This window comes from Beta vulgaris, chromosome 4 (genome assembly GCF_026745355.1).
Source record: "Beta vulgaris subsp. vulgaris cultivar EL10 chromosome 4, EL10.2, whole genome shotgun sequence".
Lineage (NCBI taxonomy): Eukaryota > Viridiplantae > Streptophyta > Magnoliopsida > Caryophyllales > Amaranthaceae > Beta > Beta vulgaris.
The window spans coordinates 1,180,130-1,197,551 of record NC_079205.1 but is presented as its reverse complement, the minus strand read 5'-3'; the positions used below and the strand labels follow the sequence as shown (position 1 = coordinate 1,197,551).

Here is a 17,422-nt window from a genome sequence, read left to right as displayed (position 1 = left end):
ATCTTACAGAAGTTGCTCCATGTTTCATAAAGGTCACCCGAAGTCATGTAGAAGTATTTCATAAAAGGGTGACTATTATACAATTTTGGTGACATGTACAATAATTGTCTAAGCTACTATAAAAACTCTATACTAATGGTAGGATTTATGCATCTTTTGTATCTAATTGTAAATAGAATAAGAGAATTAATTAACTAAGCTAAGAAAGAACCAAAACACATAGATTTCAAAAGAAAAAGGCATATTACTCGAGTTTTTACAAGCACAATGTATCTCATACTACTAGTCTAACAATACATATAATCTTATTACCAAAAACAGATAGCATACAAGTATTAGCTTCTCTAATCTCCTAAGCCTGTGGCTGGATTCATACTAGATTGTTGTTGTCGTCGTCGTCGTCATCGTTGTTAGTTTGTCAAGGGAGAACTTCAAGTTCTTCACTTCAACAAACCAAACAAAGGAAAATTACAAATTTTCCAAAAACATAGGGACATATATAAATCCCACTTAAACCATTTGAAAAACTGTTCTCCACGAAACATATAAAATAATATATCCACCTGGTGTGGACTCCGCGAACAAGTTTTTCATTTAGCCTTTTTTTCTGCAACACAAAAGAAAATAGTATATCCACCTGGTGTGGAGTCCACACCAGTTGCGAACAAGTTCTTCATTTAGCCTTTTTCCGCAACACAAAACGGCCTCGAAAAATCTAGATTACATAATCAGACCACTCAGTAATATGAGAAGTATGATCCATAGTAAAACTAGGTATCTTATCAAGTCTCATTGGATTTTCTTTACCACCAATAAGTCTTGCAGGATTACCAACAGCAGTAGTTCTTGGTGGTACACTTTTTAAAACCACAGAACCTGCACCAATTTTAGCACCATCACCAATCTTAACATTCCCTAAAACACAAGTTCCTGCACCAATTAACACACCATCTCCAATCTTAGGGTGCCTATCTCCACAAGTTTTACCAGTACCACCTAAAGTAACATTATGCAAAATTGAAACATTGTTACCAATAACAGCAGTTTCACCAATCACAACTCCAGTAGCATGATCAAACAATATCCCACGTCCAATTTTTGCACCAGGATGAATATCAACAGCAAAAACCTCAGAAACTCTATTTTGTATCAATAAAGCTAGGATTTTTCTACCATTAGACCATAAATTATGTGCAATTCTATGAGATTGACAAGCTAAAAACCCTTTAAAATTCAAGAAACAATGAACATAACTTATACAAGCTGGGTCTCTTTCTTTAGCTGCCCTTAAATCTTCCTTCACATCATTGATGATTTCCCTGTTCTCAACAAACACACCAAGAAATAAATCAAAAAGGGTGTTTGAATTTAAGCTTGAAAAGCTTAATTTCTCTGCTAAATGATTAGCCAAAGCTTTCTCTATGCATTTATGTGACAGAATTGAATTGTAATAATAACTTGACAATATTGGTTCTTGTTCAACATCTGATTTTGCTTCTTCCACCATTTTTGACCATAAATCTTCAACTTTTTCTTCTTCTGAATCTTCATTAAATTCCTTTGAATTTATGGGTTTTTGATGATTCTGTGAAATGGGTGTGCAGGAAAGAAGATCAGAAAAAGTGGGTCGGCAGTAATTTATGTATCTATAACGATGATGATCTGATTGAGATCTATCTGTGTCACAATTTTTTGTGGGTTCTGCCCTAGAAGAATGAACACAAGTTGCCATTTTTGGGGAATAATTTATGGGTTTGTAAAATTTAGGGTTATTAGAAGAAGAAATTGAGAGAGAAGTGTGAGATTTGGGAGGAGAGAGAAAATAATGTTGATGTGGGTGTTTTGAGAGTGAAGGTAAGCTATGGTTATTATTATTTTGATAACTATATATAAAGCTCAAAACTTTTTTTGATGAAATTGTGATTTTATGAGATAAAATTATGGGATTGGAGGAGTAAACAAGTAGTAGGCTCATGTCACTGATTTTGTCACTCCCTTCTAAATAGTTTTTGTAAGAAGGGAGTATTAAACAAAAAAAAATGGGAGAGGTTTCTTTGTTGGTGAAAGGTTGTGGATGTAGAGCTACATAAAAAGGTTTTCTTGGTCATGACATGAGGGGTAATTTAGTAATTTTGTATTATTATAAGTTGATTTTTTGTTGGTCAAATTATTTTTTGATATAGGAGTATGATTTTATCCACTTTATATAGATTATGTTTATGAGGGAGAGGTACCCGGAATTCCAGGATATTATTCAGGGTTCGAATCCTTATCCCAATAATATGTTGGATCATTTACTTTTGGGTGGTTTAGTCTTGTACCTAACCTCTAAGCTGGTGTGCCCAACAGGCTAATAGCCTATTAAAAATTAGTTTTCGAACCAGTTATCTTTCCTAATAAAAAAAAATAAAGTAAGATATGTTTATACATTATCATTAGACATCTTTGAAGAGGAATTTGTCATATGAGAATATTATTGAAATGTATATATGAGGAAGGATTAAGCAAGAGAAATAATTAAATAAAGATAGCTTGTGAAATTAAAGTCTAACAGAAGTATTTATAGTTCCTTACTTCCTTGCAAATTTAAACTACATTATGTGCAAGTTTCAAACATTTTTGCATCATATGTCAACAGCTGACAAGTCTTCTCAATGAAACTTCATAGTTACACTATTCTATGTCAAACTTCATAACCTCACAAGTTATGTTTATTTTATGCATAAAATACATTTTCTCCATTTCATATTACCTGTAACACTTTTATTTTTATGCATGCCAATGCAAAATTTTGAGGACATATATCTTTAATTTTATATTTGTAAAAATTATAAAAAGTACATATTAAAAATACATAATAAGACGAATCTAACAAGATCTCACATGACTATATTTTTATTCACGTATAAATCACACACGATGGTCAAAGTGAAATTTATTAATTATGTAAAAATTACAAATATTGTATGTAATATGAAACGGAAGAAGTATAAAACTTATTTTGCAAAAGTACTTTTTGAAAAAATTGGAACGAATCTACCATATTATATATAAGTGTTTATAAGTAGTTGCACTAGCAACACAAAATATACTACTCTTTTCAGAGCTTTCTTTATAGTCATTGTGGTAATTTCTTCTTGATTTTTAATACAACTTTAAGTTCTAACAATGTAAATCTCTAACAAAGAACCTATTAATAAAAAAACAGAAAGTTGATATATAAAAATATATATTGAAACTACTATTCCTAAAAGCAAGATCCCAAATATTTTTTTGGATAAGATGCTAAACTTTAGAAAATATGATCTGATCTGATCTATCTAAGAAGGAAGATGAAAATACATACCACTACAAATACAAAGGAATTTACATATATACCAAACGAATTATCAATAGAATTTTTTTTAACAAGGTAAGTTAAAGTCCCTTACAAGTAGGGAAAATTGAAGAATTTCTCTTACAAGATATGAGACTCGTTCTCATAATCTCTAAGATAGCGAGATGATGTCAGTGCCACTAGATCATTACCTTATTGCTCATATGCACAACAAATAATGGATTAATCAAAGGCAACTACTCAACTCAAAAGTTGAAAAATATAGCTTTTTTTGTTGCATGTAAGAATTAGTATTTTCTATGAATTATTATTTCCCTTGAAATTTCATTTTTTAAGAAGTGATAAAAGTTATTTGATTGATCATGGAAAAAAACAACTTCTCATGAATTTATAATCTAGAAACCTAATTAACTAACTTCTTTCATTTAGTGAAAAGTAGAACTTTCTAAGAACTAGTATTTTCTATGAATTATTATTTCCCTTGAAATTTCATTTTTTAAGAAGTGATAAAAGTTATTTGATTGATCATGGAAAAAAACAACTTCTCATGAATTTATACTCTAGAAACCTAATTAACTAACTTCCTTCATTTAGTGAAAAGTAGAACTTCCTAAGAACTATTAAGGGGTTGTTTGGTTAACATTATTTAACATAGAAAGTTAGAAATCCTATGAATTAGAATTGTTTGGTGTTGTTTGGTTGACAAATTCATGGAAAGTAGAAATTCCTAAGAAGTTCCTCTTCCAACAAAATGGAGGAAATTACTTACCTAGGGGGACCTAGCCCACCTAGGTAAGTGGAAATTCTCATGGGAATTTTCATTTCTCTTGAATCACCAAACATCTAGCAATTCCTAGGAAATACAATTACATATGAAGATAATATTCCAAGGAATTTGCACTTCCTATATTCAACCAAACGAGCACTAAAAAGTACAACTTTCTACTTTTACATCAATAATAAATTGACAGTAGAGGTCTGAACTTTTGACAATAATTTTAAAAAGGTTTGAACTATTGATTAACTTGTGTAGGTCCCAACTTTAGGGGGTCTTAACTTTTAGCGGACCTCGGTGACTTAAAACTGACGATTTTTTTAAAAATCTCACCTAGTTCCTACTTCCCTCCCTCAATTAACCCTTCTAGTGTGACCCAGATTTTACAAGTTATATATGACCTATTAAGCCAGTTTCAAATCACTAAGGTCCGCTAAAAGTTAATATCCCTAAAATTGGGACATACACAGGTTAATCAATAATTCAAACCTTTTAAAATTTTAAAATTTATCATACCAAGTTAAGACCTCTCTCGTCAATTTTTCCTATTTTAATTTATAGGAAGTTCTACTACCATTCATTTTTATATCAACCAAATAACCCGCAAATCTATGATTAGAAAGATTAGCAATTAAGAATGGCAGTCGGCTAGTGGCGGCCTTCCACAGCTCCAGTGATGGAGTTGACCGATCTGACGGGTGAGAATCCTTAATCAAAAACCGTAATAACAACAACATTATGTAACTTTTGTCTTTATTTGCATGTGTCACATTTTAACCTACAGTAAAATCTGACACGTGCATCGACCATCGCGTGTTACTCACGGAATTCAGTAAATGAGTAAAATCGTTTTTTTTTGGGTTTTTATTTTTTAAGCATGCGTGCCTAATACGGGTGATATTTGGGTCCATTAATTAAGTTATTGGCCTAATTTAGTTGGGCTAAGTGCCAAATCACGAGGTTACCATGTTTTACTACCGTAGAAGGTGTCTGTACTAGGGCTAAATTTTTGCGTTGATACAAGCAAAATCGAAACGCGAAACGTGAAACTTTTTTTTTTAAAAAAAAAGCGAAACGTGGAAGTTGAAACATGAAATAAAAAATACTCCATCTGTTTTTATTTAATTGCTACATTGATTATTATCGTGTGCACAACAATTTAGGCAATATCACTTTCAAACTTTTGTAATTGTACTTTTTGACTCATTTCATGTAAAATAATAAGGAGAAAAGAAAAAGTAGTACTTTTGGGTAAAAAAGAAAAAGAAAAACAAATATAATAGTAGAACTTTATGCCTTTATGGTGGGTCAAGTACCTTAAATAATAAAAGGTTAAATAATGAAGCAATTAAAAAGAAACACTCATATATGAAAAATGTACCCAAAACGGATTTGTAAATAAAAACTGGAGGAGTATGTCTTTTTTAACCATGTTTAATTTTTTTTTTTGTAATAATAGATAAATAAGCTAAGCTACTCCCTACTAAAGGAACAACATAACTCGTTCAAGCGATGGGGTAGGGGTGCTAATCGAGCGAGTCGGTCACGAGCATAGGCTTACTCGACTCGTGTTCCCTAAGTTTCGAGTCGAGCTGCTTAAGAGTTTCGATTCATCTAGCTAGTTCTAGCATTTGATTCTTATATCTTCTTTTTTAATTTTTTTTTCCTTTTGTACTAGATCAGCATATTTTTTTAGTGTTAATGTATTTCTTAATTTCAAAGAGAAATTAATTGAAAACGGTTGAAATGCGTGCAATGTTATCGAGTTTCAAGCGAGCTCGAGCTAACTCGAGTCAAGTTTTGACTGGGTTGAGTTCAAGCTGCTCGCGAGCTGCTTAATTCGATTAGACCCCTACGATTGACAACATAAGTAGTGGAATTAAATTAGCCTAAGTTGACTATAAGATCTGCTATTTTGAGTGTCTCTTGAAAAAAAAAATCGGACTTAACACGTGAAAAAGTTTATGTAAATAGAAATCTTGATAAAGTTGAATATAGAGCATGCACTACAGGCTTACGGCGAAAACAACATAAACATCATGATACGAAAATAAAATTAGTGAAAATACTTGATACCTAGGCTCCAATTGGTTGGACATAAAACATACATATTTAAGGAAAATTCACGGAAAAGATCTTCAAAGGTAAAAGTGAAACATATTTATGGTGCAACTTTCCTTTGTTTGGTTAATTGTACAAATAATTTCGGAGAAAATAATGAAGATAGAACAGGAAAAGGAATGATGAATTGGAAGAAGATAAAAGAAAGTAGATCTAGAATAAAATGTGTTTTTCTTTTAAACCCTTGTAAAAGCTACTTTAACCTTTTGGAAAAAATATTTTCCACTCTTTAAAACGAAACAAAGGTAAAAAAAAAAAAAAACACACATTTAAACACTCCACAAAGTGAACTTATGCCAAACTTTAAGACAATAAAGTAGAAATTCATTTGAACATTCTAAAATGATGCATGAAAATGGTAACAAAATATTGTATTGTTGACGTGGTAAGACACGAATTTGAAAATGAGGAAATACAAAGACACCTCAGTAAAAACACAGTTTATTTTTTTAAAAAACTATACGATCAAATACTAGTTTAAAATTAGTAACTTCTCTTTTAATGTTTTTTACATTGTGCTTTTTGATTAATAATATGATACTTCAAATACAAATTAAAGATGATCTCAAATCATATAGTAGAAATCATCAAAAGAAACAATAACTCAACTAAAAAAATATCATCCAAGTCAATAATCAAAATTTGTATTTCAAGATTCCACATTGGGATTGATTTCAAATCAAAAGAATATATAATCAGCTTAACTAATGATTGATTGCAATGTAAAATATGGAAAATGTTTGAGTAACCCTTAGAGCAAGAATATCGGTAGTCTAGAGCACCGAGTCTCAGCGCAGACTTTGGTGAGTCTGCCACCAGATTACTGATATTTGGACTAAATGGGATGATGAGTCTAGGAATGAGTTTTGGTTTCCCAAACTCAATCTCATACTTGGTTGTGGGCTTTTGGTAGAATAAATGTTATCTAAAATAATATGTTCAACTTTTGGTAGAGAGTCTGGAGTGAGTTTGAGGGATAAAGTGTAAAATTGGAATGAGTCTGGAGTGAGTTGATGTGACACAGTCTGAAAGTTGGGTTTTGGGTCTGAGGGATAAACTCACCCTTAGAATTATCAATCCAATTAAATATATTACAATATAATATTGATACTATGTAATAAATAATGGAAGAGGTGATATAAAAATAGTATTTTAATATATTTCAATCAATAAAAATTCAATAATAAGAGGATTGACAATCTTTAAAATGGCTCAATCAATCTTCGTAAAATATTCATAATCCTATAGGTCCTAGTCCTAGTCCTAGTTGCAAACTTTAAATTAGATCAATAATTCGCTCGTGAATACTCTTTGACTAGAAATAATGAAGACCGAAGTCGTGACGTTTGAGGTGACGTGGCTACTCAATGGGTCTCAACTCTCACTCACCGCGTCCGGCGGAGTATCTGCAAGGAATATTACCGACCTTTTAAAATTTCCCACCAAAAGGATTCCCTGTTTTTCTTTATTTTTTCTTTTGCTAAATAGTAAAATATCCAATCCAATTAATAACTAATAAGCATACTTCTATGATTTTAATTATTTTCGGTGTTCATAAGTATCCGATCCAATTAATCCAATTTGGTTGATCCGATCAATTCGCCCCGATTTTTCGGATAGTCGGTACACTTTTAAAAATTTTGGATATTTCGGATCGGATATAGATCGGCATTTTTCGTTTTCAGATATCCGAAACATGGAATATTTTTGGATTTTTTCGAAATTTCGATCCGAAATATCCGTTTTCAAGACCGTGTATATGAAATATCTGATGATCCGATCCGAAACTTTATGAACTTTTCCTTTGAAAATGTCATTTTTTTAATTTTCGGATATCCGATTATCTGATTTGATATGATCCGAAAAAATTTGGGTCAGATTCGGATCGCCTTTTCCCGAACACCCATACTAATTACTATGTCACTAGTTTTATATGCACACTATGCGGTTAAATTCAAAGGTTGAGTGTTAACTACTTTGCAGTTTATTTGATCAATTTTTCTTTTTTTCATTTTTATTTTTAAACTAATAAAATTACAGGTGTTGTAGTTTTCTTTTTCATATAGGGTTATATTGGTAAAAAATGGTAAACACTAAAGTTTTTAAGAGTTCCATATATAATAGAGATTATCCTATTATGTGAATGAATACAATACAAACTTTACAAAAGTTCCTCATTTTTTTAATATATATGCAATAATATAATAGTTAGTTTTTTTTAAAAGAGATATTTCATTTATTGAAGGCAAACGACATCAATAATAATTATTAAAAGAAAAAAATATAATCTGAAAAAAATCAAGTCAAATTCATTTTCAAATAAACTAGCTACATGAACCAGATCGAGCAATACAACGCAACCCCTTGGATTTGCCGAATCACACAGCTATTGATGGAGAAGTCTGTTATTCTGACACAGGGGAAGAAAATTCTTGATTTAACCATGTTCAGCGCTTTCGAATTGCCAATATCTCGATTTTTATGGTCTCGAATTTCAATCAATAAGAACAATTCTCCATACCATTTTTTAAAACTTCCAGCCACGTAGAAAGAGAATAAAACCAAACCTCAAACTCCCATGAAAGCAGAAAAAGAACCCAAAATTTGAGTAGAAAACTCCGAAAAGAGATAGAGTGGAAGATTATTATCAACAAAAACAATAAAATCCAAAAGAAAAAAGAGGAATTGGGGACTTAATTACCACCATCAAAAGGATGATGGCAGCCCCAAACTAAAAGAAAAGAATTAGTATTTTTTTGAGGAGAAAGAGGAGAGAGGAGAAAGGGGAGGAGGCTTCATAGTTAGTTGATGGTAGTTAGTAGTTAGTACTCCCTCCTCTATTTTTAATAATTTTTCCTTGTATTTATATTAGAGTAGTATGTTTTTAAAAAATTTCTAGAGGTGAAAATATACATTATTTGGACAACAAAAAGTAGAGTGAAGTACTTATAAAAATTTTAAAAGATGAAAAGAAAATAAGAGATCAAATTTCGCAAAAAGTAAATTTACTTGGTTCATTTCACATCCCCTATAGGAAGTGTTTGGGCTTATTTCCTGGGATAGGCTTACCAGGGATAATCCAGCCCAATAAAGGCCTTAGAACCTCCAGTGGACCCCACCTGTGATGGTGCATCCCAGCTGTCAGTGCCCCCCAGCTGGCCTACAGTTGGGATATCCCCAGCACTATAAATACTCAACCCCCCATCAATGAGAGGGTATTGAATTCTTACCTAACAAACCAGAGCATCTCTCTCTAGACTTTATCTCTCTAAGCTTGATCACTGACTTGAGCGTCGGAGAGGCGATCCCGGAACAACCCCGGGGCAGTCTAACCATTACTTTTGCAGGATTCCGGCGTACGGACTTTAGACTCAAGACATTCAAATCTGACCCGGTATTCCCTAAGCAAAGGAGTTAGAACCCTTAATTTCTAGACAGAAACAGTTTGGCGCCGTCTGTGGGGAAAGTACAAAAGGTTACTTCGCCACTACTCACTCAGATTTATTCACTCAGCTACTCAGCTCAGAACGCCAATTGACATGGCACCAACCAAAAACACTCGCGGCAAGCCAGCCTCCGAGCAGGTCTCTCGGCCAGAGAGAGGCCACTCGCCCGCACATAATCGGGATCCCCCAATCCCCCGACCGGAGCGAGGTCATTCGCCTGCGCATAACCGGGAGGCCGAGCGGACTCCCTCACCGGCTCGGAGGTCACCTACCGTCCAAACCTGGACCCCGGTCGTATCCCAGCATATTCAGCATGTGGAGCCTCAGCCGCTCTTTGCGTCTGACCTGGCCCTTATCACGGCTCAGCTCCAGGAACTTCCAAAAGGGTATGATGGACATGATGGCCATGCTCAGCAGAGGCAGCCACAACAAGTCGTCCCGCTCAATCAGCATGAGCCCAGGGAGCGCACGGTCGTCCGCTCTCAGAGGGACAACTCTCGTTCTAATCGAGACCCGCAGCCTAGCCGGCCACGGTCCGATGCGAGAGACCCGAGCCACCGGGAAAGGGAAAAGTCAGCGCGACAGGGGTCGACCCGTCAGCATGCAGAGACCCATGTTTCTAAATCCCCAAGGGGGGCGGGTCGGAAACCCCAAGATGCCCGAGAGTTCCTTAACAAAAGAAGCGCCTCAGCCAAGGCTATGACGCGGGAGTTCCTCAGGAAGAAAGCAAAGACCGAGAGGGCCAAGGGAGACTCGGCTCATTCTCAGCCCCTAGGCTAGCTGGAGGAGGGCTCAAGTTCCTGATCCCCTTCAGTCAGGAAATCCTAGGGACTCAACCCCCGGGTAAAATTAAAACCCCCCTGATCGAGCCATTCGCGGGCCTAACCGACCCAGATGATCATATGGCTAGTTACAAGGCTCAAATGAGCGTACAGACAAGCTGCGAGGCCACTTGGTGTCGCTTCTTCCCTACCACCCTCAAGGGTTGGCTCTGAATTGTGTTCCAAGACTGCCGGCGGGGGTCATCACTGACTTCGCCATATTGAGCACCTCTTCATCCATCAGTTCGTAGCAGGAAAGAGGCAAAGAAAAACCAGCCTTCACCTCATGGGGGTGAAGCAAGACAAGAATGAATCCTTGTCGGACTATATAAAGAGGTTCAACGAAGAGTCTCTCAAAATAACCGACCTACAGGAGTGGTAGCCTTCGCTGCCCTCATGTCCGGCCTCCAACCAGGTCGGCTTAGATGGTCATTGGCCGAGAATGAAGTCAAAACTTACTCGGAAGCCATGGCTCGGGCTCAACGATTCATCCAAGCAACGGATATCTGCCGTTACTCGGACGAGGGTGGCAAGAAAAGGAAGGACGAAGGGAATCACGCGGGTCAGCCTAAACATCAAAGAACGGGGGGCCGAGGGGATCGGCTCACCGATAATGGCAATGATCCCCGGTTCAATAAAAATCGAAAGGAAATCTACTTTGAGATCCGGAATAAAAATTGGCTCCCCAGGCCAGCACCCATCCGGACATCATCGTCTCGGAGGGATAAGAGCTTGTGGTGTGACTACCACAAGGAATGTGGACACACCACCAACGACTGTCGGGAGCTCAAGAAGTCCTTGAACGGTTTAGCCGACCAGGGTAAACTCAACCCCTACCTAAAGCGTTCGAGCGAGGAAAAGGGGAAGCAAAAGGCGGGTCAGTCGAACAGTGGGGACACTGAAGGATTCATTGGTGTCATCGCTGGGGGATTCGCGTCGGGAGGCCTAACCGGCCGAGCGCGCAAGGCTCACCTTCAAAGCCTTAAACACCAGGTGCTTGACGTCCAGCTCCCCCGAGCTAGTGGTCCCGTCATGACCTTCGGGGAACCCAGTCGGACGTTGCACGTTCCGCACGATGACCCCCTCGTCATCGAGCTCAAGGTAGCTAATACCAAGGTGAAGAGGGTGCTGGTGGATAGTGGATCATCCGCCGATATAATCACCCTCGACTGCCTCAAAAAACTGAAATACACCGAGCGGGATGTTACCCCCATGGCTCAGCCGCTCATAGGCTTCGGGGGCAACTCTGTCCACCCGGTCGGATCAATAAAATTACCCACTCGGATGGGTGAAAAGGGTAAGGGGAGAAGCCTACCGATCGACTTCTTGGTGGTAGACATACCTCTGCCTTACAACATAATAATGGGGAGGCCCATGCTAAACAAGGCCAAGGCCGCCATCTCCACCTACCAGCTCCTCTTGCAGTTTGAGACTGATGATGGGAAGGTAGGAAAAATTCAAGGCGACCAACAGGCCGCAAGAGAGTGCTACGTGAATAGCCTCAAAAATACCGACGTCCAAAAGGACTCGGACAACGACGTCCAAAAGGACTCGAAAAAAAGAAGAAAATACGAGGAGGGTCAGCCCTCAACGGGCCTCGGGTGTACATAACTGAAAACCCCAAGCAATACGAGCGTCCTCAGCCAGCCGAGGATGACGAAGAGTCGCGATCGGCCAGGACCCCGGTCGGACTGTCAGGGTAGGCAAGGCCATGGACCGCAAACAAGGCAAGATATAATCCAAGTCTCACGGAAGTACCAAGATGTCTTTGCCTATGAGGCCACAGAAATGCCGGGGCTCGACCCGAAAATCATGTGCCATGACTTAAATCAAAGAGGGGTTCAGACCTATCAAGCAGAAGCTCAGGCACCAAGGTCCCGAAAGAAATGCCCGCGCAGCAGCAGAAGTCAAGAAGCTGCTCGAAGCGGGTTTCATAGAAGAGTGTCAATACTCGGAATGGCTGGCCAATGTGGTCTTGGTCAAAAAGCCGAGTGGGGCATGGCGAATGTGTGTCGACTTCACCGACTTAAACAAAGCCTGCCCAAAAGACAATCACCCTTTGCCAAAGATCGATAGGCTGGTCGATTCAACGGCAGGGCACGCCCTTCTCAGCTTCATGGATGCAAATGCCGGCTATCATCAAATTCCCATGGCCGAGAAGGATAGGGTTCATACAGCGTTCATCACTCCTCAGGGTGTCTACTGCTACAAAATGATGCCATTCGGCCTCAAAAATGCCGGGGCGACATATCAGCGTACCGTGAACAAAATCTTCAGCGACCAATTGTGTCGGAACATTGAGGTATATGTTGACGATATGATAGTCAAAAGCAAGGCCCAGTCGGATCACCCTGCAGATCTGAAAGAAACGCTGAGCACCCTAAGGAAATACCGAATGATGCTCAACCCTAAAAAATGCGTCTTCGGAGTTAAAGGGGGAAAGTGCCTCGGATTTCTAGTGGATGAGAGAGGTATAGAGGCCAACCCGGACAAAATCAAAGCGGTCTTAGAAATGAAATCGCCTCGGAATGTTCGGGAAGTACAGCGCCTAACCGGCTGCTTAGCGGCACGTCGGTTCCTCCCCGGTCGGCCGATAAAAGCTTGCTGTTCTTCAAGGCCCTGAAGCGAAAAGAGTTCGCATGGTATGACGAAGCCGAGCAAGCCTTCGCTGACCTCAAGAATCACTTGGCATCTTTGCCCAAACTGATCTCCCCCTTGCCGGGGGAACCCCTGTTTATCTACTTGGCTGTCTCGGACTACGCTCTTAGCGTCGTCTTGATAGCCGAGCGAGAAGGAAAGCAACACCCGGTATACTTCATCAGCCATGCCTATAGGGGGGCCGAAGCGAAGTACAGCGATGTTGAGAAAATGGTCTTCGCCTTGGTGATGGCGAGCCGGAAGCTCAAGCCCTATTTCCAAGCACACCCCATCAAAGTCCTAACCGGACAACCGCTCCGGAAGCTTATTGAGAATAGAAACCACTCGAGTCGGATGAGTGATTGGGCAGACCAGTTAGCAGATTTCGGGCTCGAGTTCGAACCCCGAAGAGCCATCAAGGCCCAAGCACTTGCTGACTTCATCACTGAATGCGCAACTCGACCCCCGGTCGGTTCGCAAGAGGGTGGGAGCTGCTTGTTGATGGATCATCCACAAAGAGTGGTTGTGGAGCCGGATTGGTCATCAAACCTCCGGTCGGAGAAAAAATCGAATATGCTGTTAAGTTCGAATTTCTCGGATCTAACAATGAAGCCGAGTATGAGGCTCTCATCCTCGGAATACAGCTATGCATCCTAGCTGGGGCAACCTCAATCATAGCCAAGTCCGACTCACAACTCATAGTGGGTCAGATTTCCGGAGACTATGAGGCCAAGGAGGACAACATGAGGATGTACTTGGCCAAAGCCCGAGCTGTCATTGCGAGGTTATCCGGATTCCGGATTACTCACATTCCTCGCTCGGAAAATCAGCAAGCAGACGCACTCGCTCGGATGGCTAGTTCTGCTGAGGGGTCGGCCCCCAGAACCATAACTTGGGAGGTGTTGAAGGAGCCTAGCATAAATGCCAAAGAGCAGCTCGTACTCAATCGATCCTCAAACTGGATGGGTGAAATTGTGGTAGTACTTGCGAGACGGGACCTTACCTAGCGATCCTAAAGAAGCCGACCGGGTTAAGCATAAGTCAGGTTGGTTCCTTTGGCACGAAAGGCAGCTCTATAAAAAGTCTTTCACTCATCCCCTCCTCAAGTGTATAACTCCCGAGGAAGGAAATTATGTCCTCTGGGAAATACACCAAGGAGCCTGCGGAAGCCATCAAGGGGGTCGAACTATAGCCGGAAAGGCACTAAGGGCCGGATACTATTGGCCTACTCTGAAAGCTGATGCCTCGGACTTAGTCCGGAGGTGTCCATCTTGCCAGATTCATTCGGACATACCGAGGGCGCCGGCCACTCCCCTCACCACCATTCAAGCAGTCCTACCCTTCGACAAGTGGGGCATGGACCTGCTCGGACCTTTTCCCCCGGCTTCTGGGCAAAGAAAGTTCCTAATTGTGGCTATTGATTACTTCACCAAGTGGACCGAAGCCGAGCCACTGGCGTCAATTACTGACAAGCAGGTTCAGCTGTTCGTTTGGCGGAATATAATTACCCGGTTCGGAATTCCAAGAACCTTGGTATCAGACAATGGTCGACAGTTCAACAGCGGGCCGACACGAGCATATTGTGTCCGGTTCGGCATACAAACAAGGTTCTCGGCAGTCTCCCGTCCTCAGACCAACGGACAAGCCGAGTCAGCCAATAAAATTGTTCTAAAGGGTATCAAAAAATCCCTTGATGCGGCTAAAGGGGCATGGGTAGACGACCTACCTGGAGTACTCTGGTCGGCTCGGACAACGGTGAAAGAAGCCACCGGGCACTCTCCTTTCGGCTTGGTCTATGGAAGCGAAGCTGTCCTTCCGGTCGAGGTGGGAATCCCCTCCCCTCGGATGACATTCTATGAATTCGACCAAAATGAAGAAGAAAAGCCCGTCAACTTAGACCTATTGCCAGAAACCCGAGGCAATGCTTTGCTACAAGCCATCCGGTACAAGCAAAGAATCACGAGGCACTTTAACCGGCGAGTAAAGCCTCGGCCAATCAGTCTAGGCGACTGGGTCGTCCGGAAGGTCGAAGCCACCGGACTTTCCCATCTCAAAGGAAAGTTGGGGGCAAATTGGGACGGTCTTTACAAGGTTACAGAAATCATCAAGCCAGGGACATTCCGACTCGAATCTCCCGAAGGGGTCCCCCTGGCTCGGTCTTGGAACCTAGACAATCTCAAAAGATTCTATGTGTAACTCCTTTTTCGTTACTTGCACTAGGGGCATGATGTAAGGCCAGTACTACCTGGTCGGTTTAAGCGAGCAAATCCAACTGTACTCGGACTTAACCAGTCCATGTACCAAGTCGATTTCATTCTAGAAATAAAAAGACTTAGCCAGTCTCATTATTTTGATCAAAAGGACAAGCAAAACTTAACCAGTTTATTGTCTTTTAAATGTTGTAATATATTGCAAATAACGAAAAAGTACGACACAAGACAAGTTGCAAAATAGTAGTTGTATTCCAATTGATAAAAAGTTGAAAAACACAACCAAGAGTTTACAAAAATACAGGACCAAAAGCGAGGCAAAAATAGAAAAGCTAGAAGGCCGACAAGGCCAAAGCTAAGAAAGCAAAATCCTAAAGCAGCTAAGGACCAGCAGCAGGTTGCTCAGCAGCAGGCTGCTCGGTAGGAGGTGGCACGGTGCTAGCAGCATCTTCTTCTTCGTCGTCAGACTCGTCATCTGAGCTCATCTCCTCAGCCATCTTGGCTTTGATCTCGGCTGCTTCGGCCTCAGCCAACTCTTGATAGCGAGACCAGACTGAATTCCAGTCAGCCTCGGGGAAGGAGTCGGCCAAGGCTTCCCTCAGCTTGGAGAGCGCTTCGTCCTCGCCCACATTATGGGAGGATTGGCCCACCTCAGCGCAAAAGTCGGTACAGTCGTCCGACCCCTGCCAGGCTTTGAACCACTCCTCCTAAGAGCGAGAAACGGCCGCTTGAGCTTCCTTTAATTGGGCCTCAGCCGCAGAGAGCTGGAGCTTGACTTCCTCCAACTCCTTCTCGGCCTGAGCCTGCTTAGTTTCGGCCGTGACCTTGGCCGACTCAGCATTCTCCTTAGCCAAGGAGAGGTTGGCTCTCTCTTCCTTCCACTCCTGCTGCTCTTTTTGCCAGGCCTCCTCGCCCTTCCGGATCTTCTCCTCCACCTCTTCCTTGCGGAGCTCGGCCAATCTTTTGTCCTCTTTGGCTCGGTACAGCTCGTCAAAATGGGACCGAGCCGCGTCCCTCAGCTCCTGGACTTCTTGGACGAAAGCGAGCCGATCCTCGGCTACTTTGGTCATCCGGATGGAAAACTGCAAAACAAAGACAAGTTAAAAAATAGAAATGAAAAAGTTAAAAGAGGAGTAAGGCTAAGGTACTTACGTCCATCCAGGAGCGAAAGAGCTCACTCGACTCATTCCTCTGATTGACCTCATTGATGTGGTCTCGGTCAGTTTGAATGCATAGGATCTCCAGGGAGTCGGAAATCCTTTTCTTCTTGTCCGTCTTGGACATCTGTGTGAAGGGGACGGGCGCCTCGGACAGAGAGCGCTCGGCCGAGAAGGGTGGGAGGCCCCCGGTCTTCGACTCCGAACAGGCTCGAAATCCGAGGGATGGACCGAGACATGGGTGTCCCCACCTCCGGAATCGGGTCGAGGACTATTCACCTCGACAGAAGGCTCCTTTCGAGCCTTCTTCGCTGACGCCTCCTTCTCGGCCCGAGCTTTGGCCAGGGCCTTCTCCGTCAGTTCAACCCTCTCCTCGGCCCTCTCCTTTCGCTTCCTCGGCTTGGGGTTGGACGGATCCTGTGAATACCAAGATGTTAGCAAGATATGCAAGGAAAACTCGAATCGGGTCGGATGGTAAAATGTTTACCTTCGGCTTGGAAGGCTTATTAATCTTATTGGCCTTCATCTCGGCCCTGATCCGAGCGGCCTTGAGAGCAGCGGAAGTTAATCGCTCAGCCATCTCCGGATCGGTCTCTTTTAAGAATGCTAAGGAAGCTTCTGCAAAAAGAAAAAACACAGTTAGCAAAATATAACAAGTAAACACAAACAAGTCAACCAGCCCCTTTTGCCGAATTACCCTTGGGAAAGGCCGGACTCAGGCCGAATGCGGCGAGGAAGTGCTCGTTCTTGAATAGCTTACAGCTCGGGAGCCAATTCCCCGCTACAAAAACCTCACCGCCATCCACTATCTTCGCCTCTAATTGCATATAGATGGCAGCCACTGCTTCATCTTCTGATAGCTCGGGAACTTTAAAGTTGAGGTAGTGGTTGGGGTCGGCAGACGGAGGTACGATGGGG

The 17,422-nt window shown here is 41.1% G+C and overlaps 1 protein-coding gene across 1 annotated transcript; it reads right to left on the bottom strand.

Annotated features, from left to right (window-relative positions):
- Positions 1 to 224: 224 nt before the first annotated feature.
- LOC104891831 (serine acetyltransferase 1, chloroplastic) lies at positions 225 to 2,051 on the bottom strand. Its single transcript, XM_010677595.4, has one exon. The coding sequence runs from the start codon at positions 1,973 to 1,975 to the stop codon at positions 716 to 718; it is 1,260 nt and encodes a 419-aa protein (XP_010675897.1). The 5' UTR covers positions 1,976 to 2,051; the 3' UTR covers positions 225 to 715.
- Between the last annotated feature and the right edge of the window lie 15,371 nt (positions 2,052 to 17,422).

Excerpts from the sequence above, each read along its gene's own strand:
- LOC104891831 (XM_010677595.4), bottom strand. The coding sequence starts at position 1,975 with ATGAGCCTACTACTTGTTTACTCCTCCAATCCCATAATTTTATCTCAT.